This window comes from Triticum urartu, chromosome 3A (assembly GCF_056163025.1).
Source record: "Triticum urartu cultivar PI428250 chromosome 3A, HENAU_Tu73, whole genome shotgun sequence".
Classification (NCBI taxonomy): Eukaryota; Viridiplantae; Streptophyta; class Magnoliopsida; order Poales; family Poaceae; genus Triticum; species Triticum urartu.
Genome location: NC_141875.1, coordinates 726,937,428 through 726,956,988, shown reverse-complemented (window position 1 = coordinate 726,956,988; position 19,561 = coordinate 726,937,428). Strand labels below are relative to the sequence as shown.

Sequence of the window (19,561 nt, the reverse complement as noted above, 5' to 3'; positions counted from 1 at the left end):
TGGTCCTTTCTACAACGCGTGGAGAATCAAGACCTATTTACGGAGGTGTGTACACGATTGGAGGATACGGCGAGGGATACTTTTATCCAACATGGATGGCAACATGATCATAGGATTGGCCCACCTCCGCTTTAGGCGTTATACAGACTCTATCTTTGTATTCCACCTATCTATTTTTCGTTCTTGCAGAGGACTTTGCGTGGCTGTGTGCATCTTAGTTATGCAGAGGCTGGGTGTAATGCTTAAACCTTTTAAGTAATAAAGCGCCCCTTTTCGAAAAATCTCACATCGTAAAGTACCCATGAACAATTTTTTTCCAGTAAACTACAATCATTGTTAAAACTCAATCGTCCTATTGTTGCAAAGATGTGTTGTACATATCTATGGCTTATGATTGTTCGAAAAACTAAGACCATGGTCTTTCCTAAATGTGAAATTTTATTGTGAATTAGTTGATAGGATTAATTCTTTTGTTGGTTCAACTCAGTCCAAAATGTTGGCAACTCAGTGTCGAGAGCCCTTCGGTGGCGACTGGACACTCAGGTGGATGCAACGCTCCATTCCAAATTAATAGTTTCTATGACGCTCCATCCCAACACATTAGAAGCTTGAGCATTGAGATAAGAGTTTTTTTTATTCTCTAAATATAGGTTTTCAGGATCCTTTGGAGGAGAACAACCCATATCTACAATTTGCTCCATACACGGGCCAGTGACTAAAAAATGATTAAGTATGCGAATTTTCCAAACTTCAAAATTTGTGCCATCGAAACTAAGAGTGTCAATGAATCCTAATCCTCTAGTCGACATCTTTACTCTCTAGGCAGTGAAGTCTAATAAGGAGAGATGAGGCTCTAATACCAATTAAAAGGATGTGGATGTCGCCTGGAGGGGAGGGTGAATAGGTGCTCTAAAACAATTACGATTTAGGCTTGAACAAATGCGAAATAAAACTAGCTTTTAATTTTTCAAGTACAAAAGCTAAATATACTAGGCTCAACTATGTGCACCAATAACTTATGTTAAGCAAGATAAACAACTAAGTGATAACAAAATAACATGAACACTAAGGTTATCACAAAGTAGTGCACAAGTAAAGGGCTCAGGTAAGAGATAACCAAGGTATGTGGAGACGACGATGTATCCTGAAATTCACACCCTTGCGGATGCTAATCTCCATTAGAGCGGTGTGGAGGCACAATGCTCCCCAAAATGCCACTAGGGCTATTGTATTCTTCTCACGCCCTTACACAATGCAAGGTGCCATGATTCCACTAAGGGACCGTTAAGGGCGATCATCGAACCCGTACAAATGGCAACCCTTGGGGCGGTCACTGAACCCGTACAGATCGCTCAAGGCAGTCTCCACAACTTAATTGGAGACCCCCGAAGCTTCCCCGGAGCTTGACACCACAATGATTGAGCTCGCGACACCACCAACCATGTATGACACCCAAGCACCCAAGAAGCACAAGCTCTAGGGTTCCCAAACACCCAAGGTAATAAGCTTCTCAACTTTCACTTCCATGTATCATCGTGAAGAACGCAAATTGATGCAACTAATGCAATGGCAAGAACACATGAAGTATCCAAGTCCCACACTCATAGATCCCACCGAAGCAACGAAAGCTATGAAGGAATATGAGATGAAGAACAAGAAGAACATAAAAACCCCCTCCAAAATCTAGATCCATAAGGTTCCACTCACTATGAGGAGAGATGGATTGGTGAAGAATGTAGATCTAGATCTCCTCTCTCTTTTCTCTTAAAAATATGAAAGAATCATGAGAGGAATAGAGATAAAGCAAGCTTCAAGAGGTCAACAATGATGGAGGAAAACTTGCTCAAGAACCGTGTAGTCAATGGGGAAGATGCCCCTCTTTTATAGAACCCACAAATCTAGTTGTTATGTTATAGAAATGCTTAAGCGGTACTACCGCTAAATAATGGAGGGCAGCAGAAACGGTACAAACTACGAAAGTACCGTACAGAAAACAATGGAAACATATAACACCAAAACTGCTATAACTTCTGCAAACGAATTCCGATTTTGACAAACTCAAGCTTGATAGAAAGCTAACAACAAAAGTTGTCAAATCATGATTAAAATCTTAAAAATAAGCAAGAGTAATATGACAACAATTTAGAAGTGTGAAATCTTCAAAGTGAAGAACTGGCAAAAACTCCAACATCGAATACATAATAAGAGATGCATACGAATCCGTTTTAGATTAACTTGAGCTTGTCATGGAGATAACCACAAGCCCCATAACTAACATAGAGAAAATACAAACAAAAACAAATAAAGAGGATGCCAAGGTTGCAATGATTTGAGCTCTCTATGAACAAAATGATTAAGCTACTCACTCGAGAGCCCTTCCTTGATAGTACAACAATCAATCCTATAACCCGGTCTTTGCAACTAACACCATGAGACCGGTAAAGTAGAAAAACCTATCAAGGTAAAAAACTTTGGTTTACGCATAATCCACTTGAGCTAGATGATGACGATCATGCCCGCCTCAAGTTAAAACACTGTTAGACCACGCTTGGTGAAGACTCACAATTTGCTCCCTCATACTTCACTATAGGAGAGCCACTCTTAGGCACATCGTCACAAGACCATTATCACCAAATGATCGGCAAGCGTTAAACATATTATGTTTTCGTAATGCTACCCTTGAACTTGCACATCGCAACCTTGATGACGATCACCACTTGATGACATCCTCCATCGGTTATATGAGATCTTCCTTTTGATGCAAACCCATGGAAAGATACCTAACCCCACATAGATCATGGGTTAGTACAAAAGGCGTAATGAATAATGCTTACCATACAATGGGATCACTTGATCCCTCTCGGTACATCTTCTAGCTTTGTGTGTTGATCAACTTGAATCCACTATTAACTTTTAGTCTTGATCAATCTTGTATCTCAACTTCATCTTCATAAAGATGATGTCTTGAAGGTAAACATGAATGTTCACACAATAATCTTCCTCAAGACATGCTTGCAATAGGCTCAACCCTCTCATGACTAATCGTTGGATAACTCCTATAATAGCACCTTGGTCAACACATAATCTCCTTTTTATAACCTTCAAACCAACACATGGTCTTCAAGCAATGCCTATGGACAAACTAACTCAAAGCAACCATTAGTCCATAGGTATTGTCATCAATTGCCAAAACCAAACATGAGCGCATCATGCTCTTTCAGATGTCAGCGCTACCATCGATGCCAGTAACTACCCCGTAACAGTTACAGGTCGACGATTAGCCGGCGTCGATGGTAGTTCGCCGAAATAGCACCGACGTCCTCATTTTCTGCTGTGTCGCTAACTAACTATATATTTCTATAAGTGTTTTCCTACTAGTGTGTTGTCACTCCTAATAGGCACATGCTCACTATGCCACACAGTCTTAAAGGCAATCCCAATCCTGTGACAAGAAGGATGTTGACTATGGCGTTGGCAGACGCAGCATCGCACGCGCAGCAACCTATCGCAACCGTGGGGAACGCCATTATTGCATATGACATGGCCTCAAACTCAAAAGCTAGAAAGTTGACCCCGAAGAGAAGGAAGAACTAGTGTTGTGCTTGATCTTTCACTAGTGGTTGGGGCCCGCCATTGTGGGCCGCTTGAAAGAAAGTTATGCGCACCTCACCTTCATCTCGAAATTAAAAAAATTCCACGTCACGCGAACATCACATCCATCTATAAAAGAAAAAGGCATGAAAAACTTTTCTCAAAAAGAAAAAGGAAAAAGTCTCATTGCCATTTAAAAAAAATCAAAAACTTTCTCACCGTGACCAACCAGCATGCGCCATGTGGCATAGCTGGCTGGCCACCATTCTACCATACCTTAATGAGTTTAATGTTATCTATACTTTTAGTTGTAATTTGCCATATTTGGCACCCTACTTTGTGTGCAACACGGCAGCAAGTATTGCCTTATGTCTTTGGTTGTAATATGTCAGATTTGGCAGCCCCTACAAATTCCGACAACATGAAGCCTTACGATAGATGATATATGGAGATGGACAATGTATGGACATGTGAAATGCTTTATTTTGCCATATTGTGTCCAAACTGCGTGATATGTGTATGAATATGTCCTTCTAGAAAGATATGTTAGAATTTGGATGATATGTGCATAAGTTCCGTGAAAGAGTCAGAAAACAGTTGAAATGTTGTCCAAATTGGGCCAAAATGCTGCCCAAAATTTGGACATTTTTTTAAACAACCCATAATTTTTTTTGAAAATTTTCCATAAAAACAACCATACATGTGTTATCATTATGGTAAATACGAGCTCATTTGGATGAGCCATTTTGGAGGAAATTCAAATTCAAATTCAAATTTCAGCTTCAAATTTTGACAAATTTGGAAGTTCTCAGAAAAAGTTCATTTTTTTTTCCAGAAAATCACCATGTATGTTTGACTAATCTGGAAAAGTTTCATAAAATTTGGATCAATGGTTCAACTGCATTTCAACTTTCAGCTTAATTTGTTTGACCAAAGTTTGAAAGTTGTAGTAAAAAAATATTTTTTTACAGAAAATCACTCATGTATTTGATGTTTTTTCAATTTTTAGATCCGTTGAAACAAAAATCAAATGCCCTCTAGTCCAGGAAAACGCCCTCTCCGGGTCAAAAAAGAAAGAAAAGGAAAACACCCTCGCCCCGCCTACCCCGTCTCATTTCCCCTACGCGAGCGGCTAGGGTTTCCAGCCAGTGCCAGACCAGCCGCTGCCGCCGCCCGACGCCGGCGCCCCTCCCGATCCACGCGGTCGCCTCCACCACGCGCTGCCCCGACCCACGAGGCCCGCCATGGATCCCTCTTCCGGGTAGCAGATCTCCGCCGCCGCACGCCTCCCTGCCTCGTCGCCGGTCGGCCTCGAGCCACCAAGCCGCCACCGCCGCCGCCCGCCGACCGCCGCACCTGGAACCGGACGCTCCTCTCCCTCGACTGCTTCCTGCCTGCGCGGCATCGACCACCATCTCTTTCCATTGCTGCACTGCCTGCGCCTGGAGCCAGACCTCCGGGCCACCATCCCGCCTGCTCTTCCCCCGGGAAACAGGTGAAACCTTCCCCTCTGCTTGCTGTGATTGATTTATACTCTTTCTACAAATGTTTACGGACAAGTGTATGATTAGTGTGTGAGTGGTACATATGAACAAGTTTATCCTGCGATCAATTCATGCTTTAATTATATAAAATGCTTGGTACATTAACGAGTGTATGGATCTGCTGAATGTGCATGTGTGCTGGACATTGGTTGCTGTTACATAGAAAGCTGTTATATATAAAAGCTTGCTGGACATTCCTGTGATCGATTCATGCTTTTGTTATATAAAATGCTTGGTACATTAACAAGTGTATGGATCTGCTGAATGTGCATGTGTGCTGGACATTGCTTGCTGTTATATAGAAAGCTGTTATATATAAAAGCTTGCTGGACATTGCTTGTTGTTATATAAATTTTTTCAATCCTTTCTTGTCATACAAAAGGCTGCCCACTGTTCATTGCTGTCAATTTATATGAGCAAAAATTGTTACTTGCTGTCATTTTATATGAACAAAAATTGCTTGCTGGAGTGGACATGTATATGGATGACATGGTTGCTTGTTATTTAAATTTGGACTATTTGGTAATAGCTTGATGATTCCTTGCTGTTTGCACTGGACATTGCATGATTAGCTTGTTTTTATTTAAATCTGGACTATTTGGTGATAACTTGATGATTCCTTGCTGTTTGTACTGGACATTACATGGTTAGCTTGATGGTGATATTACTTGCTGTTTACTCCTATGTGGTAGTGGCTCCAAGTGTTTTTCATTCAGCCTCAGCCTAAACAAACAGGGCCTATGTTTGTTTTCTCAATTTTTATTTTTGTTCATGTATATTTTTACAGCTCTCAATGGCACAAACAAGTGAAAGCCAATCAAGCGGCGGGGAAAAAAGTGAAGATGGCTCTATCCTTGTTCCATTCACCCTTCGTAGGGAGTATCTGCATCGTGAGACCGGATTCGGATCTTTCTTTTTGGAGATGCCTTCCCTTGTAGAAGACATATCCAAAATTCATAAAAATCCTTATCCAAAAGTTGTCCTTCTAGTAAATGACAAAGATAAAAATCAGAAAGAGTGCTTAAAGATAATTCGTGACTTAAATCATGAAAACATTCTTCGAGTGGAGTTTTGGGAAGAAGTTAGCAATGAACCACATATCCGAGTATATGTTGAGCCTTATACCGCAATCATTTCAGAGCTTTTCCAGAATTTTGAATCTCTTATCAATCCAAGAACAAACATGATTCCATCTCAATCTTTGGAAGAAATCGTGAGGTTGGTGTGTATCCTACATCCAGTAGTGTATTGTGAATTACATTGTAAGTTTAACATTATGTATAATTAATCATATATTTTTCTTCCAGTGCAACGATGGGTGCTTTAGATTATATCAGAGACAATAATCAATATCACGGCAACTTCTCGTGGAAAACAACGTTTTATCATTTGGTGAATGGCAATGTTATAGTGAAGTTGGCAAACTTCGAAAGGAAAAGTAAGTTCGTCAAATAATCTATTGATCCATAATATTGGTTCTTAATATAATCTATTTGATGAAAAATTATAAATTAATATGTTTTGGCTTAGTCAACAACATGGAAATGTCTTTCTACATTAATGCTAGCTTTAAAACTAATATGCAATATATAGTAAATATATTCAAGTTTAGTATATGGTTGAAAATGGAATTAACTTTTAGTTCTTATCTTCCTTGTGCCATTTTAGACTCAAATGATCTGCTACAATGTCAAGTTGAGGATGTTACATCTCTTGGAGCCTCTCTTGAGGCGCTATCTCAGCATCTCAAAGATAATTATCCTAATGTCAAGAATTACACGTATTGCTTGATAGATGATCTTGCAAGGAAGTTAAAGTCCGTTACCAAGTAAGTTAGCCGAGAATCTTTTTTTTGTTGGTACTAATTGATTGCCCGTGTGTTGCTATGGAATAACAAAAAATAATCAAATAATTATTCTAATTTGGAAAATAAAGATGCCAAGCATGCTTACATATGCTTTCCGTCCATATAGCAATGAACTGATTTTTTTGCTATTTTTCTCTATGGGTAATTGTCATGTCTCCTTAATAACCCTCTACTTACAAGAAGACAAAACAACATTTTTTCCCTACCCCTCCTTGCCGTCCACTTGCGTGCAATGCAAAATAATAATGCTAGTTATGATTACCAATGCGAAATAACAATTGATTGAGAATAAGCACCTTCATTTTCGTTCTTGGCGAGGATATCTGGCTCTGGAATAGGAGAATAAAAATTTCATTGGAAAATGAATAATTTCTACAATTCTTATTATCTAGCCATACTATTGTGTACTACGTCTACAATACAGAATATAAAAAAAATTGACATATTAGTGCTGGAAGCCTGTTATATCATCTGCAAATATCCTTTGTGGATTGGTGTACATGGGAAGGGGGAAACTACCCATGCCATACAACTTTTTATGTTGTCATTAGATCAACTTCTTTATGTTATGGGAGAAGCCGAAGGCCTGAGAAAGACAAAGAAGATAAACCAAGCAAAGATAAAGAACACCAAAAAAAGGCAAAGCGTAATAAGAAAGATTCACTCATTATTTTAACTGACCAAGCTTTAGACTCCCTATTTGAATTTATCTTCGTTATAGGAGTACATGACTAATTACATGCTAACATATACTGGAAAAAAGAAGGCCAAATACCAAATGCATTTTGTGCCTAGTCAATGGAATTGTTTTCTCCCTGTGTGAATGTCTGAATAAAACACCCTACTGTTGAGGGAGTTATTCATGAATCACACATGAGGCTGAGGCTTCATATCAAGTCAATAACCAAATGATCAATTATTTCAAAGAACCAGATGCCATGCTATGTTTAACGTTAGTTCAGTAGTATAGTTTTATAGTGTTACTTCTAAGGTGAAAGTTTGATGTTCATACTGTTGTCCCCCAGCATCCGTTGTGTTCAGCATCCATGAATCGCTGCATGGCATATGATGTCACCCCAGTAAGCACCACAGCCTTCTTCTGTTGGCAGGTTAAACAACGCCTCTGTAGATACTTGACCTTTTTCTCGTCAGACAATCTGGCATACCACCCTTGACTACTTTGTAATCACCAATATTCATTAGGACTGTAAACGGGGCACACTCAGTAGAATGGAATACCGGTTGGTTATCCATCTGCAAGGGAAAGTAGAGCTGGAATGTTAAAAACATATGATACCGATGAGGTTCATACAGTTCATAAGGATTGAACATGAGTACATAACTGTAATACTATGCAAAACTTTCCCCATGCAAAACAGGGCAAATATGCTTTGCTATATACTCCCTCCATTCCTAAATATAAGATTGAACTACCAAAACATCTTCGGTTGACTGTAAATCTATGAGATTCATTTCATATGGAACTAGGATCTAACATTTCAAACTATGAAGAACCTAACAAAGTTTGCTTAATCTATCTTAATTGACATGATCCGGGGAGGCTCATGGACTGTCTTGGAGAATGCTAAATACTCCCTCCGTTCCTAAATATAATTTAGCTGTAGTAAAAGATGCACATGATCTCAGGAATAAGGATACATTTAGTACACAAAGCACCTGTTCCAGGCCTATACATTCTACTCTTATACTATTTACTGATCCAAGCAACCCTTCCTGAGTTGATTTTTTGCAGTACTTAACCAGGTTAAGTGCAAAGTTCACGTGGTACACACAGTGACACAGAAACATCTCCTGCCATGTCATGTTGTAGCAAAAAATGAGTCAGAGTTGAAGGAATTAAAAGAAAATAAATATGGCGGCAGAAGATCACGTGGTACACATGGAAACATCTCCTGCCATGTGTGTGGTTCCTGACATATGAGATGTGCTTCTTGCACTAGTTGTAGCATGCATCCACATTTGGGTTGGTCTCTAACAGAGCACGTACAGTATATGTAACCAATAATCAGAATTTATTTTAAATTATCTCTATGTCTAGTCTTTCCATTGACCTATCAGTGGAACTCACTACAGTATATGTAACTACATACACAAAGTTCAGGTTTACAACTTAGAAATAAAATGTTGTATCGCAGTGCAAGATCGACATGTGAACTCCAGAGATAGCATTCCGAATCCAGAAATAGACAAACTTAACTATTTATGAAATAGACAAACCTAACTGCTGGTTCATAAATCAAAATAAACCTATCTATTCAAATTCAAGAGAAGATGCAACACAAATAGAATAGATGTGGTTCCACATTGGCACTTTGCTCTATCTTTACAATTGCAAATATTTATGAAATAAGATACAGTAAATTAATAAAAACTCGTTTGATTAGGATGATAACACAAAGATATTGTCAACCTGTGTCACTTGATTGTCTCCTGTCACCGCTTGCCACCCGCTGTCCAGTCTAGGCAAGTGCTACCCACCCGGCGTTGGGGGGGGGGGGGGGGGGGCTTGGGGCCGCGCCGCGGCGGAGGGCGTGGTCAGCTTGGGATGGCAGCGCTCTGGCCAAGTGTCTGACAGAGTGGGGTGGCGGTCAGGCACAGGAGGCCATCGGCTCGCGGAGCCGCGCATGAGCAGCGTGGGGGAGGGGAGGCTCACAACAGCATGTGTGCAGCAGTAGCAACTCCCTTGTAGCACTTCAGCCGCCTTAACTGTTTCTTCCATCTTCAGTAACTATGGGCTAGCAGGGGAATGCTGGGAGGTAGGGCGGGCGAGGTGGCGACACCGTAGGGATGGTAGTTGCGTGTGAGTTTTTTTTATGGAAGAGCGAAACAAGAACGTCGTGGAGAAAATCTAGATGTATTTCAGGCAATAAACCGGGCTGGGTGCGTGGGGCTTTTATGAAGAAAGTCGTGAAACGGGAGGTGGTGGGGTTTGGGAAAGAAATCGACGGGGGTGATTTCTTTCCTTTGATCGTGGAGTCTCTATGAACCAGACCAAACGAATGATGTACGGACTCCCATTCAATAGTAGAGATTATTTGTTTATCTTTGACTCCTTGTGTTCTTGTTTTCATGAATTTTCAGGGATTCAATCGGTACAGTGAAACGTGATCTTCAAGATCATGAATTCTTTTGGGATGAGAAAAGAACGAAGATATTCTTTGCCTATGAGGTACCTGGAATATGGAACGATACAGCTATTCAGAATAGATTTAGGCTGTCTCCGTCTATGCCAACGCTCCCATGGACAGCGGCATGGGCATCTGATCCACTTATGGTAGAAATGGAAAGGTATCGATCAAATAATGGGCTTGGAGACTATGATGGAGAAAGTTTGGCAGATTTTTTCAGATTCATAAGCGGGATGTATACTCATGAAAATGAGCTCAGAAAAACTGTAAGTTTGTACTCCATGCACATAAACACAATACACACACATGATACAAACATTTTAGTTGGATAATCAAGTGCTTTGGTTTTAGTTGAAGAATGAAAAGCTCTCTATTGATGCTGAAGTTCGCAAGAAGTATCCAAGTCTATGTCATGATCTAAATGCCGCTATACGGGGTGATGCGTAAGGCGATGCCATGAAAGAGTGAGGTACATTTTTAGTCTTTTTTTGTTTTTAAAAATTATTCATTTGTTTTAGTGAGTGAGATAAGAATAGCAATGGTGTGATTAATGAGAACAACACTATTAAATGTACAATGAATGCTGTTAGCGAAATATAGTTATTTGGTAGGCGGAATGGGTTGGGCCAACTTTGATTGTCCTCTCGCCACCACCGCTTATTCTACAACTGCTCTTGCTCACCCTTCTATCTTTTTCCTTGTTTGATGAATCAATGGGGTTCTTTAGTTAGCTTCTGGAATGTCTCATTTTGTAGGAATGACATTGTTGCCGCATCTCAGAGAATAATATGAATCAATGGGGTTCTTTAGTTAGCTTCTGGAATGTCTCATGGTGTAGGAGTGACATTGTTGCTGCATCTCAGAGAAATCTCTGATGAATCAATGGGGTTCTTTAGTTAGCTTCTGGAATGTCTCATGTTGTAGACATTGTTTCTGCATGTCAGAGAATAATTTTTGATGAATCAATGCTGGAATGAGCATGTCGTTGCTTATCTTAATTTAGCTGGTCTTAATTTAGGAGGCAATCTATGTGACTCTTGGTCGGAGGCATGTTTAGTATGGCAGAGATGTCAATCTCTGCAGATAATCACACAACTTGCTCCTTTTGGGAGATAAAGACATGTGTTTTAATGTTTGAATTGGTGTTAGGTTTTATACTGTCCATTCCGCTTCTGCCCTTCCCTATCGTACTTCTAGTCCTATTTGGTTGCTGACTGATCTGCAAGGACTGCAATGTATTCTGGACTACATGGCAGATCAAGCCTTATCATTTTTTCCTCTTGCCTGTGTGCAATGACATGGTCATTCCTTGATTAAGACAGCATGCTCTCTTTCCACGTGTGCGCTGATATATTTATAATTGCTACATGGCATAAATTTGTTGACATTAAGTTACTCTTTATATAATAATTCATCACCTTGTACAGGACATACCTCTTGCTAATAATCAACCTCATTATGGTAACTTGCTGTTTAATCTTCCTGTGCTGTGCATGCATTAGAACAAATTCAGTCTACCATGTTTTAGTATCTCACTGTTAAAAATATTGCTTTGATTTAGTTTTTACATGTTGATGTGCTGAAGAAACATACCTGACCTGCCATTGTGCATGCTAGGTGAGCATTATGAGCTTTCTTGTTCTTCCGATACAAACTTGGCTACCACTGCGATGAATCGATTGCCTACATTTTGCATTATGAGCTTAGGTTGTTGAAGGGCCGTTACTATTCATCCGCTGAGGATGATTAAGTTGATTGTTTGTTTTTAGTTATGTTGCACATGCATCACCGGATTATACGTTGCTTAGTGTATTACGAGTATATGTCATCTCCTTTTGTTATTAATTCTGATTTGACAAGGTGCCTTTGAATAAAGGTAACCTGATGACTTGGAACGAGTTGTCTCATGATGACCACAGTTATCAACTTTGACAGAACGTTTGCTCATAGAATCGCCTTTGGACTTCACGTGCAGGTCCGATGTTGCGGGTCTTCAGACACCAGAAGAGGATGCTAAGCTTGTAGAAGGTGCATGAAGTTTGATGTGGAGTCATGAACAAAACACTGAATCAAGACGCTGTCCGTGTATCTGTAGTACAACGTTCCAGCAAACTGGGATGTTGCCTAGTTTAATTCAGAGGCTGAGCATGGTAGTGATGTTGCCTAGTTTAATTCGGAGGCCGAGCATGATAGTGATTCTTCCTAGTTTAATTCAGAGTCGAGCATGATAGTGATGTTGCCTAGTTTAATTCAGAGGCCGAGCATGGTAGTGATGTTGCCTAGTTTAATTCAGACGCTGAGCATGGTAGTGATGTTGCCTAGTTCAACTCAGAGGCGGAGCAAGATAAATCGAACTGTGATGTTGCCTAGTTTAACTGTAGTTGTAAACTGTAATATTGGATGCTGTGGGTCTGCTGTTTTAGTTGCTTCTAGAAGACACTTTGAATATTATTATTATGGTCCCTGTGCGTGGAACTAGTACTTTTGTAGCAAGGGGATTGGGGATTACCTTTCACGGGGATTTGACACTTTGAACCCTAGCTAGGGTCTGGTCATTTGGTGCTCAGGATAAATTGGTCATCCCACTGATCGCTGCGCGTTTTTACTGCATCTCCGCACTGGTGACGGGCAGCACTGCATCCCCATGCGCTTGAAACACTCCTGTGCCAAACAAGGCTTTGAAGGAGATTGGTGAAACACCAACAGAGAGTCTAGCTGGCCACAGTGCAGCCGGCCGAATCAATCAGCAAAACATGAGAAGAAGAGATCATGTGCAGAAATGAAGCCAAGCATATGCAGACTCACCCAAATGTCCAACCGAATCACCGCGTAATGCCGGCACACCGCGAGCTCGGTGAAAAGGCGGGCAGGCCGGGTGTGTGAGTGAGGTCCTCGACAAGGCAAGCCGGGCCGCCGCCATGGAGACATGGAGTGCGCCGCCTAGTGTAGGTCCAGCTCCAGCCCGCTCGACGCGCTGTTGTGTTTGTGCCCCGCGCGTGCGTCGCTGCCCTCGCAGCCCCTATATATCTTCTCACGGATGTCCCACCTGCCGCGCAGGGCGAGAGCAGCGTGTTGCGCAGCGCACGGCACGTGTCCCCACGTGGCATTTCGTCCAACACCTGTCTGCCTGCCTGCCTGTCTGTGTGGCGAATTCTTGGCGTACAAGGAGATGAATGCGAAACACAGATATGATTTCACAAAAGAAGAAAACACAGCGGCACTTGTCACCTCTAGGGTGATTTTGTACCAATTTGAACCCGGTGGTTGCAATTTTCAAGTTTGTGCACCAAGATGGACCCACAGCACTAGTTTACATATCATTAGAGCATCTACAAATCCAGCCCCTCAAACGTCAGCGAACGCGACCGGCGCGGCCACGGACATTGACCGGTCGTACCTCAAATTACCCACTCCGAATCTGAGTCTCTCATATTTCAACCCCCCAATTTAATACAAACGCATGCAAAAGAAATCCTATGTACTACCCTAGTTAATCTTCATCGTCGGAAATGTCCACGACGTTGATGCCATGCGCCGGCTAGACGGGTGCGTAGGATGGCTCTGGCTCATCCTCCTTCTGCTCGACCTCATCCATGTAGGCAAGCATCTCTGCCTCCTTCGCTGCCTCCATCTCCTACCGGCGATGGCGTCTGGCCTCCGCAGCCGACTCCGAGCGGAGGTAATCGAGGATGGCATGCTGCTCCGTCTGCAGATCCGCGTCGCTAGCGTCCCCCACATCCTCCTCCTCCTCCGGCTCATCCTCCTCCTCCTCCTCAACCTCCTTCAGATCCACAGCATCCGGAGGTAACCCCGCGGCGATCCGGGCTTCGCGCCTTGCTTGGATCTGCTCAAGGAGCTCCAGCTGACTCTCTCGCGTTAAGAAATGGGTGGCTCCTCACCTGACGGCGTGGGGGCATGGCTACTGGCGGACGAGGAGTAAAAAGTGGCGGCGGCGGCGGCGGACAAACGGAGGAAAATGTGGATGGTAAGGTTTCGGTGCCGGCGATCGACTTAAAGCCGGGCTAGGCACTACGTGTCCTGCCGAAGCGGTGCCACACGACGACATCGGTCCGACAGACCACCGAGTTTCCTGACGGTTTCGCATGGGACCCCGCCGTCAGTCCGACGTGACGGCCGCCACCATATCCGCCCCATTTTTGGGTTGGATATGAGGGGTGTCGGTCAGGTCGGGCATTTGAGGACCGTTTGAGGCGCCTGTCTGGGTCAGAATTTCATTACCGGTCAGTGACCGGGCGGGTAGCCCGGGCGTTTGGGACCGGTTTGTGACGCCTTGTTGTAGATGCTCTTACGGAATTGACTAGATGGTTACAATTTAGATGTTTAAAGATTCTGGAAACACTTTTTTGAAATATTCTGATCCAATTCTATGCCCAGGCTCATCTGCACTTGGTCAGAAAAAAAATCAAAATAAATACTAAAAAAGTCAAAAAAATCCAATTTTTTTTGTGTCATAGATAATTTCATGCGTGAGGTTCGCTCCAAATTTGAACTTATTTTTTGAGATCTGAGCAGCTCTCGGCAAAAAAAATTAAAAACAAATCGGGTCGGAATAGTGTGTGAACAATAAACTTTTTTACAGACCATGAATTTGTCTTTTTTGCCGAGAGTTGCTTAGATGTCCAAATGAGTTGAAACTTGGAGCGCACCTCACGCATAAACTTATCTACCACACAAAAAATGGAATTTTTTGAATTTGTTTTGATTTTTTTCATCAGGCGGGTGCAGATAAGCTCGGGAGTAGAAACACCGCCTTTAACTTTCTAAATAAACATCATAGTATCCGCAAAAAAATTAGAGTATCTGCAAAAAAAAAGAATAAACATCAGAGTAATATGTAGTACAGGTTCATCGGTGCCCAACAACTCAGGGGACAAGTTCATGCATGCAAAAGGCTTGAGGTAAGGGGACTCGATCTCCCCTTTGCTATTCGTTATTGCCATGGACGTTATTACGGCTATCGTGGTCAAGGCGCATGAGGATCGTGTTCTGAGCACCATTAATGGATGTAGCCCGATGTAGCGCCTGTCGTTGTACGCGGATGATGTGGTGCTCTTCATCAAATCAACTTGGCCAGATCTTCTGTTTGTTAAGGAAACTCTCACCATCTTCGGAGTGGCGTCTGGTCTTAAAGTAAACTTGGCCAAATCTGCGGCAATTATGATCCGGGCAGAGACGGAGGATGAGGAGCTCGTAAAGTCGGCCCTTCCATGGAAGATTGCCACCTTCCTGTGCAAATACCTTGGGCTACAACTTAGCATAAGACAGCTTAAAAGATCCGAGTGGCAGCCGGTTGCAATGTTGAGGATATCGCTTATCGTTATCGTCTCGGTCAGCTAGGGATTAGAGATTACTCAGAAATCGGATGATTAATCGATTTTATCGGTCGACTATTAATCGGATATTTTTTTTTGCAAATCTCAGGTTCCAGCACTAAAATACGCTATATTCAACACCAAAACAATATTTGACAGAAGTGTTACCTTGATTTCTAGCCTTTGAATCTTCGTAAAATGATAAACAAAATAGGACAATAGTACATATTCTGTAACAAGGTCCACAAAACATAAATAAACATAGTTTTTTTTGCAAACATAGTGTTATGAGTAGGTCTGATTTATCGGTAGATTCCCGATAAATCGCTTGTCAGAATGATAAATCGTTCCAAAAGATAAATGACAAAGATAAGGCATAATCTTATCGGTCACCCCCGGTTAGCGATAAATCGGAAGATTAATCGATGAATCGGAAGATTTCTTGAACAGTGGCCGGTTGTTGATGCGGCCCTACGTATCTTGCCAGGATGGCAAAGGGGCTAGGTGACTAGACCTGGAAGACTTATCCTCGTCAACCAAGTCATGAGGGCACGGGCCACTCATCATCTCATGATTGCGGAGGCGCCAAAATGGGCGCTAGAAAGAGTGGACAAAGGCTGTCGGACATTTTTTTGGGCCGGGACGGAGGACGTGAGCGGTGGCAAATGTGTGGTGTCTTGGGCCAAGGTGTGTAGGCCAAAACACATGGGAGGATTGGGCGTCATTGACTTGTATAAACATGGTCTGGCCCTACAGTAGTAGAAAACAGGGCTTTGGTCTAGTCAAGGCAAGCCCATTAATCCCGGTTCACTCATGAACCGGGACCAATGGCCAGGGCGCGGGCCGGGCCTCGGGGGCCAGTCCCGGTTCGTTTGAGACCATTGGTCCCAGTTCCAGACACAAACCGGGACCAATGGGCCTTGCTCCTGGCCCACTACCTTTAGTCCCGGTTGGTGTCTGGAACCGGGACCATAGGTGTGTTTTTTACCCACTAATATTCTACAATAGCAAAAAGAATCAACTAAAAAGCTTTAATAAAACTCTAATAGGAAAAGAATCAACTAAAAATAAAAAATAAAAAATAAAATTTATGCAACTTAAATTATATAAAATTTATGCAACTAAAAAGAATCATTTGTAGTGCTTTTCAATTTCATGGTCATTTAACTCAAAAATATGAGTGAATGCATGAAAAAGAACAAATGAAGTCAGAAAAGGTTGAAAATTGCTGATGTGGCTTTGAATGGTGCATTTTGAACACACAAAGAGTCTGGAGTTCAAATAAGTTCAAAAAATGAAATCCCTTTGTAACAGATGAGTTTTCCTCCAAAACCCTAATACTTCGAAAGAGATTGTTCGTTTTGTACACGAAGTGCATCCAGTTTTTGCCGTAACCCTCTCAACTTTTTAGCACATGCAATGTGGGTGAAATGATGATATCATGCCAACTTTCAACCTTTTCAGAGTTCATTTGTAGTGCTTTTCAATTTCATGGTCATTTAGCTCAAAAATATGAGTGAATGCATGAAAAAGAACAAATGAAGTCAGAAATGGTTGAAAATTGCTGATGTGGCTTTGAATGGTGCATTTTGAACACACAAAGAGTCTGAAGTTCAAATAAGTTCAAAAAATAAAATCCTTTTGTAACAGATGAGTTTTCGTCCGAAATCCTGATACTTCGAAAGAGATTGTCCGTTTTGTTCACGAAGTGCATCCAGTTTTTGCCGTAACCCTCTCAACTTTTTAGCACATGCTATGTGGGTGAAATGATGATAGCTTGCCAACTTTCAACCTTTTCAGAGTTCATTTTTAGTGCTTTTCAATTTCATGGTCATTTAGCTCAAAAATATGAGTGAATGCATGAAAAAGAACAAATGAAGTTAGAAATGGTTGAAAATTGCTGATGTGGCTTTGAATGGTGCATTTTGAACACACATAGAGTCAGAAGTTCAAATAAGTTCAAAAAAAAATCCCTTTGTAACAGATGAGTTTTCGTCCGAAACCCTGATACTTCGAAAGAGATTGTCCGTTTTGTACACGAAGTGCATCCAGTTTTTGCCGTAACCCTCTCAACTTTTTAGCACATGCTATGTGGGTGAAATGATGATATCATGCCAACTTTTAACCTTTTCAGAGTTCATTTGTAGTGCTTTTCAATTTCATGGTCATTTAGCTCAAAAATATGAGTGAATGCATGAAAAAGAACAAATGAAGTTAGAAAGGGTTGAAAATTGCTGATGTGGCTTTGAATGGTGCATTTTGAACACACATAGAGTCAGGAGTTCAAATAAGTTAAAAAAAAATCCCTTTGTAACAGATGAGTTTTCGTCCGAAACCCTGGTACTTCAAAAGAGATTGTCCGTTTTGTACACGAAGTGCATCCAGTTTTTGCCGTAACCCTCTCAACTTTTTAGCACATGCTATGTGGGTGAAATGATGATATCATGCCAACTTTTAACCTTTTCAGAGTTCATTTGTAGTGCTTTTCAATTTCATGGTCATTTAGCTCAAAAATATGAGTGAATGCATGAAAAAGAACAAGTGAAGTTAGAAATGGTTGAAAATTGCTGATGTGGATTTGAATGGTGCATTTTGAACACACAAAGAGTCTGGAGTTCAAATAAGTTCAAAAAAATGAAATCCCTTTGTAACAGATGAGTTTTTGTCCGAAACCCTGATACTTCGAAAGAGATTGTCCGTTTTGTACACTAAAATTTATGCAACTAAAATTATCAAAGTATTTTCTGTTCAGAACATTAAAAGCAAAAAGAATTTTCATAAAGAACTTTTTTGTTAGAAACTTTAATAGCAAAAAGAATTATCATAAAGATTTTTTTGTTAGAAACTAAAAGAAGAAAAACTGTTTTTGAATATAATGATAAAACACAGTAATATTAAATAGCAGGAAAAGAATCACTCCAAAATCTATTTTTATAGTAAGTTAATCGCAAACTAGTGATTCACACAAATTTCAAATAATTCAAATTTGAAAACTAATGACACTAACAGAAAGTTCATATTTTTCTGACCTAAAAGAAAAAAGAATTTAAAAATAAAGCAAAAAACAAAAGAAAATAAATAATGCAAAAAACAAAACTAAAAAACTGGAAAAAATGCCACCCACTAGGCCACCACGGCCTGAATACGACTAGAATCCCACCCATGGGACATGATTCAGGCCCGCAGAAGGCCCAGTAGGCCCACACGTAGATATAGTGTGTTTAGGCCCGTAAGCCTGCATTTGAGAGGTGCTCGAGAGGGCAGCGGGAGTGGGGCTTATAAACCACTTCGAGCCCCTCTCAACTAGCGAGGTGGGACTAAAGCTTTGGCTGCGGCAGCAGCACACCCCTTTCGTCCCGGTTGGTGGCACCAACCAAGACCAATACCCACCTTTGGTCCCGGTTGGTGCCCCCCTTTAGTCCCGGTTAGTGCCACCAACCGAGACCAAAGGTCTCTGTTTCCCGCCCTTTGGGCTGCTGAAAAGAGGCCTTTGGTCCCTGTTGGTGGTACAAACCGGGACCAAAAGGGTGCATTGGTCCCGGTTTGTGCCAAGAACCGGGACTAAATCTTCATGTATATAAGGAACACTTGTGAAAATTTTGGTTTTCATCTTGCAGTTTGCCCCCGACGACGCGCGCAGACCTCCTCGACGCCGCCAGGCTGCCGGACGCCGTCGCCGTCACCCCCGCCCCGGAGCCCACGCCGACGCCGTCACCGTCCGCCACCGACGCCATCGCCGTCCGCCGCCCACGACGTTGCCGTCCGTCGCCCACGCCGTCGCCGTCGCCCGTGCCCCTGCCCCCGCGCGCCCGCGCGGATCCTGCACGCCGACGCCGTCCGCCGCCCCCACCGTCGCCGTCGTCAACGCCCTCGCCGCCCTCATCGGCCGGCCCCGCTGTGAGCCGCCGCCCCGGCTCTCTTTTTTTCATTTTTTTTCTCATATTTGTATTTTTTCCATGTATATATACTAGTAATTTGTATAGATCATTATGTATAGTCACAATACTAAATCATTAAACTATGTAAATTTTTCATGTAATCTTGAAATGGATATTTATGTAGTCTCTTCACTTTAAA

General features: G+C 41.8%; 1 protein-coding gene and 1 long non-coding RNA gene across 2 annotated transcripts; one reads left to right on the top strand and one right to left on the bottom strand.

Annotated features, from left to right (window-relative positions):
* Positions 1-4,716: 4,716 nt before the first annotated feature.
* LOC125549432 (uncharacterized) lies at positions 4,717-12,608 on the top strand. The gene is made up of 7 exons (XM_048712847.2): positions 4,717-5,086; positions 5,923-6,353; positions 6,443-6,573; positions 6,804-6,963; positions 10,105-10,417; positions 10,503-10,620; positions 12,127-12,608. Exons 2-6 carry the CDS (start codon positions 5,929-5,931, stop codon positions 10,596-10,598), a joined length of 1,125 nt encoding a protein of 374 aa, XP_048568804.1. The 5' UTR covers positions 4,717-5,086; positions 5,923-5,928; the 3' UTR covers positions 10,599-10,620; positions 12,127-12,608.
* On the bottom strand, positions 6,980-13,776 carry LOC147982264 (uncharacterized). The gene is made up of 3 exons (XR_015599140.1): positions 12,957-13,776; positions 12,661-12,866; positions 6,980-8,256 (listed from the first exon to the last, which is right to left on the bottom strand). It is a non-coding gene; the product is annotated as an uncharacterized LOC147982264 (long non-coding RNA).
* Between the last annotated feature and the right edge of the window lie 5,785 nt (positions 13,777-19,561).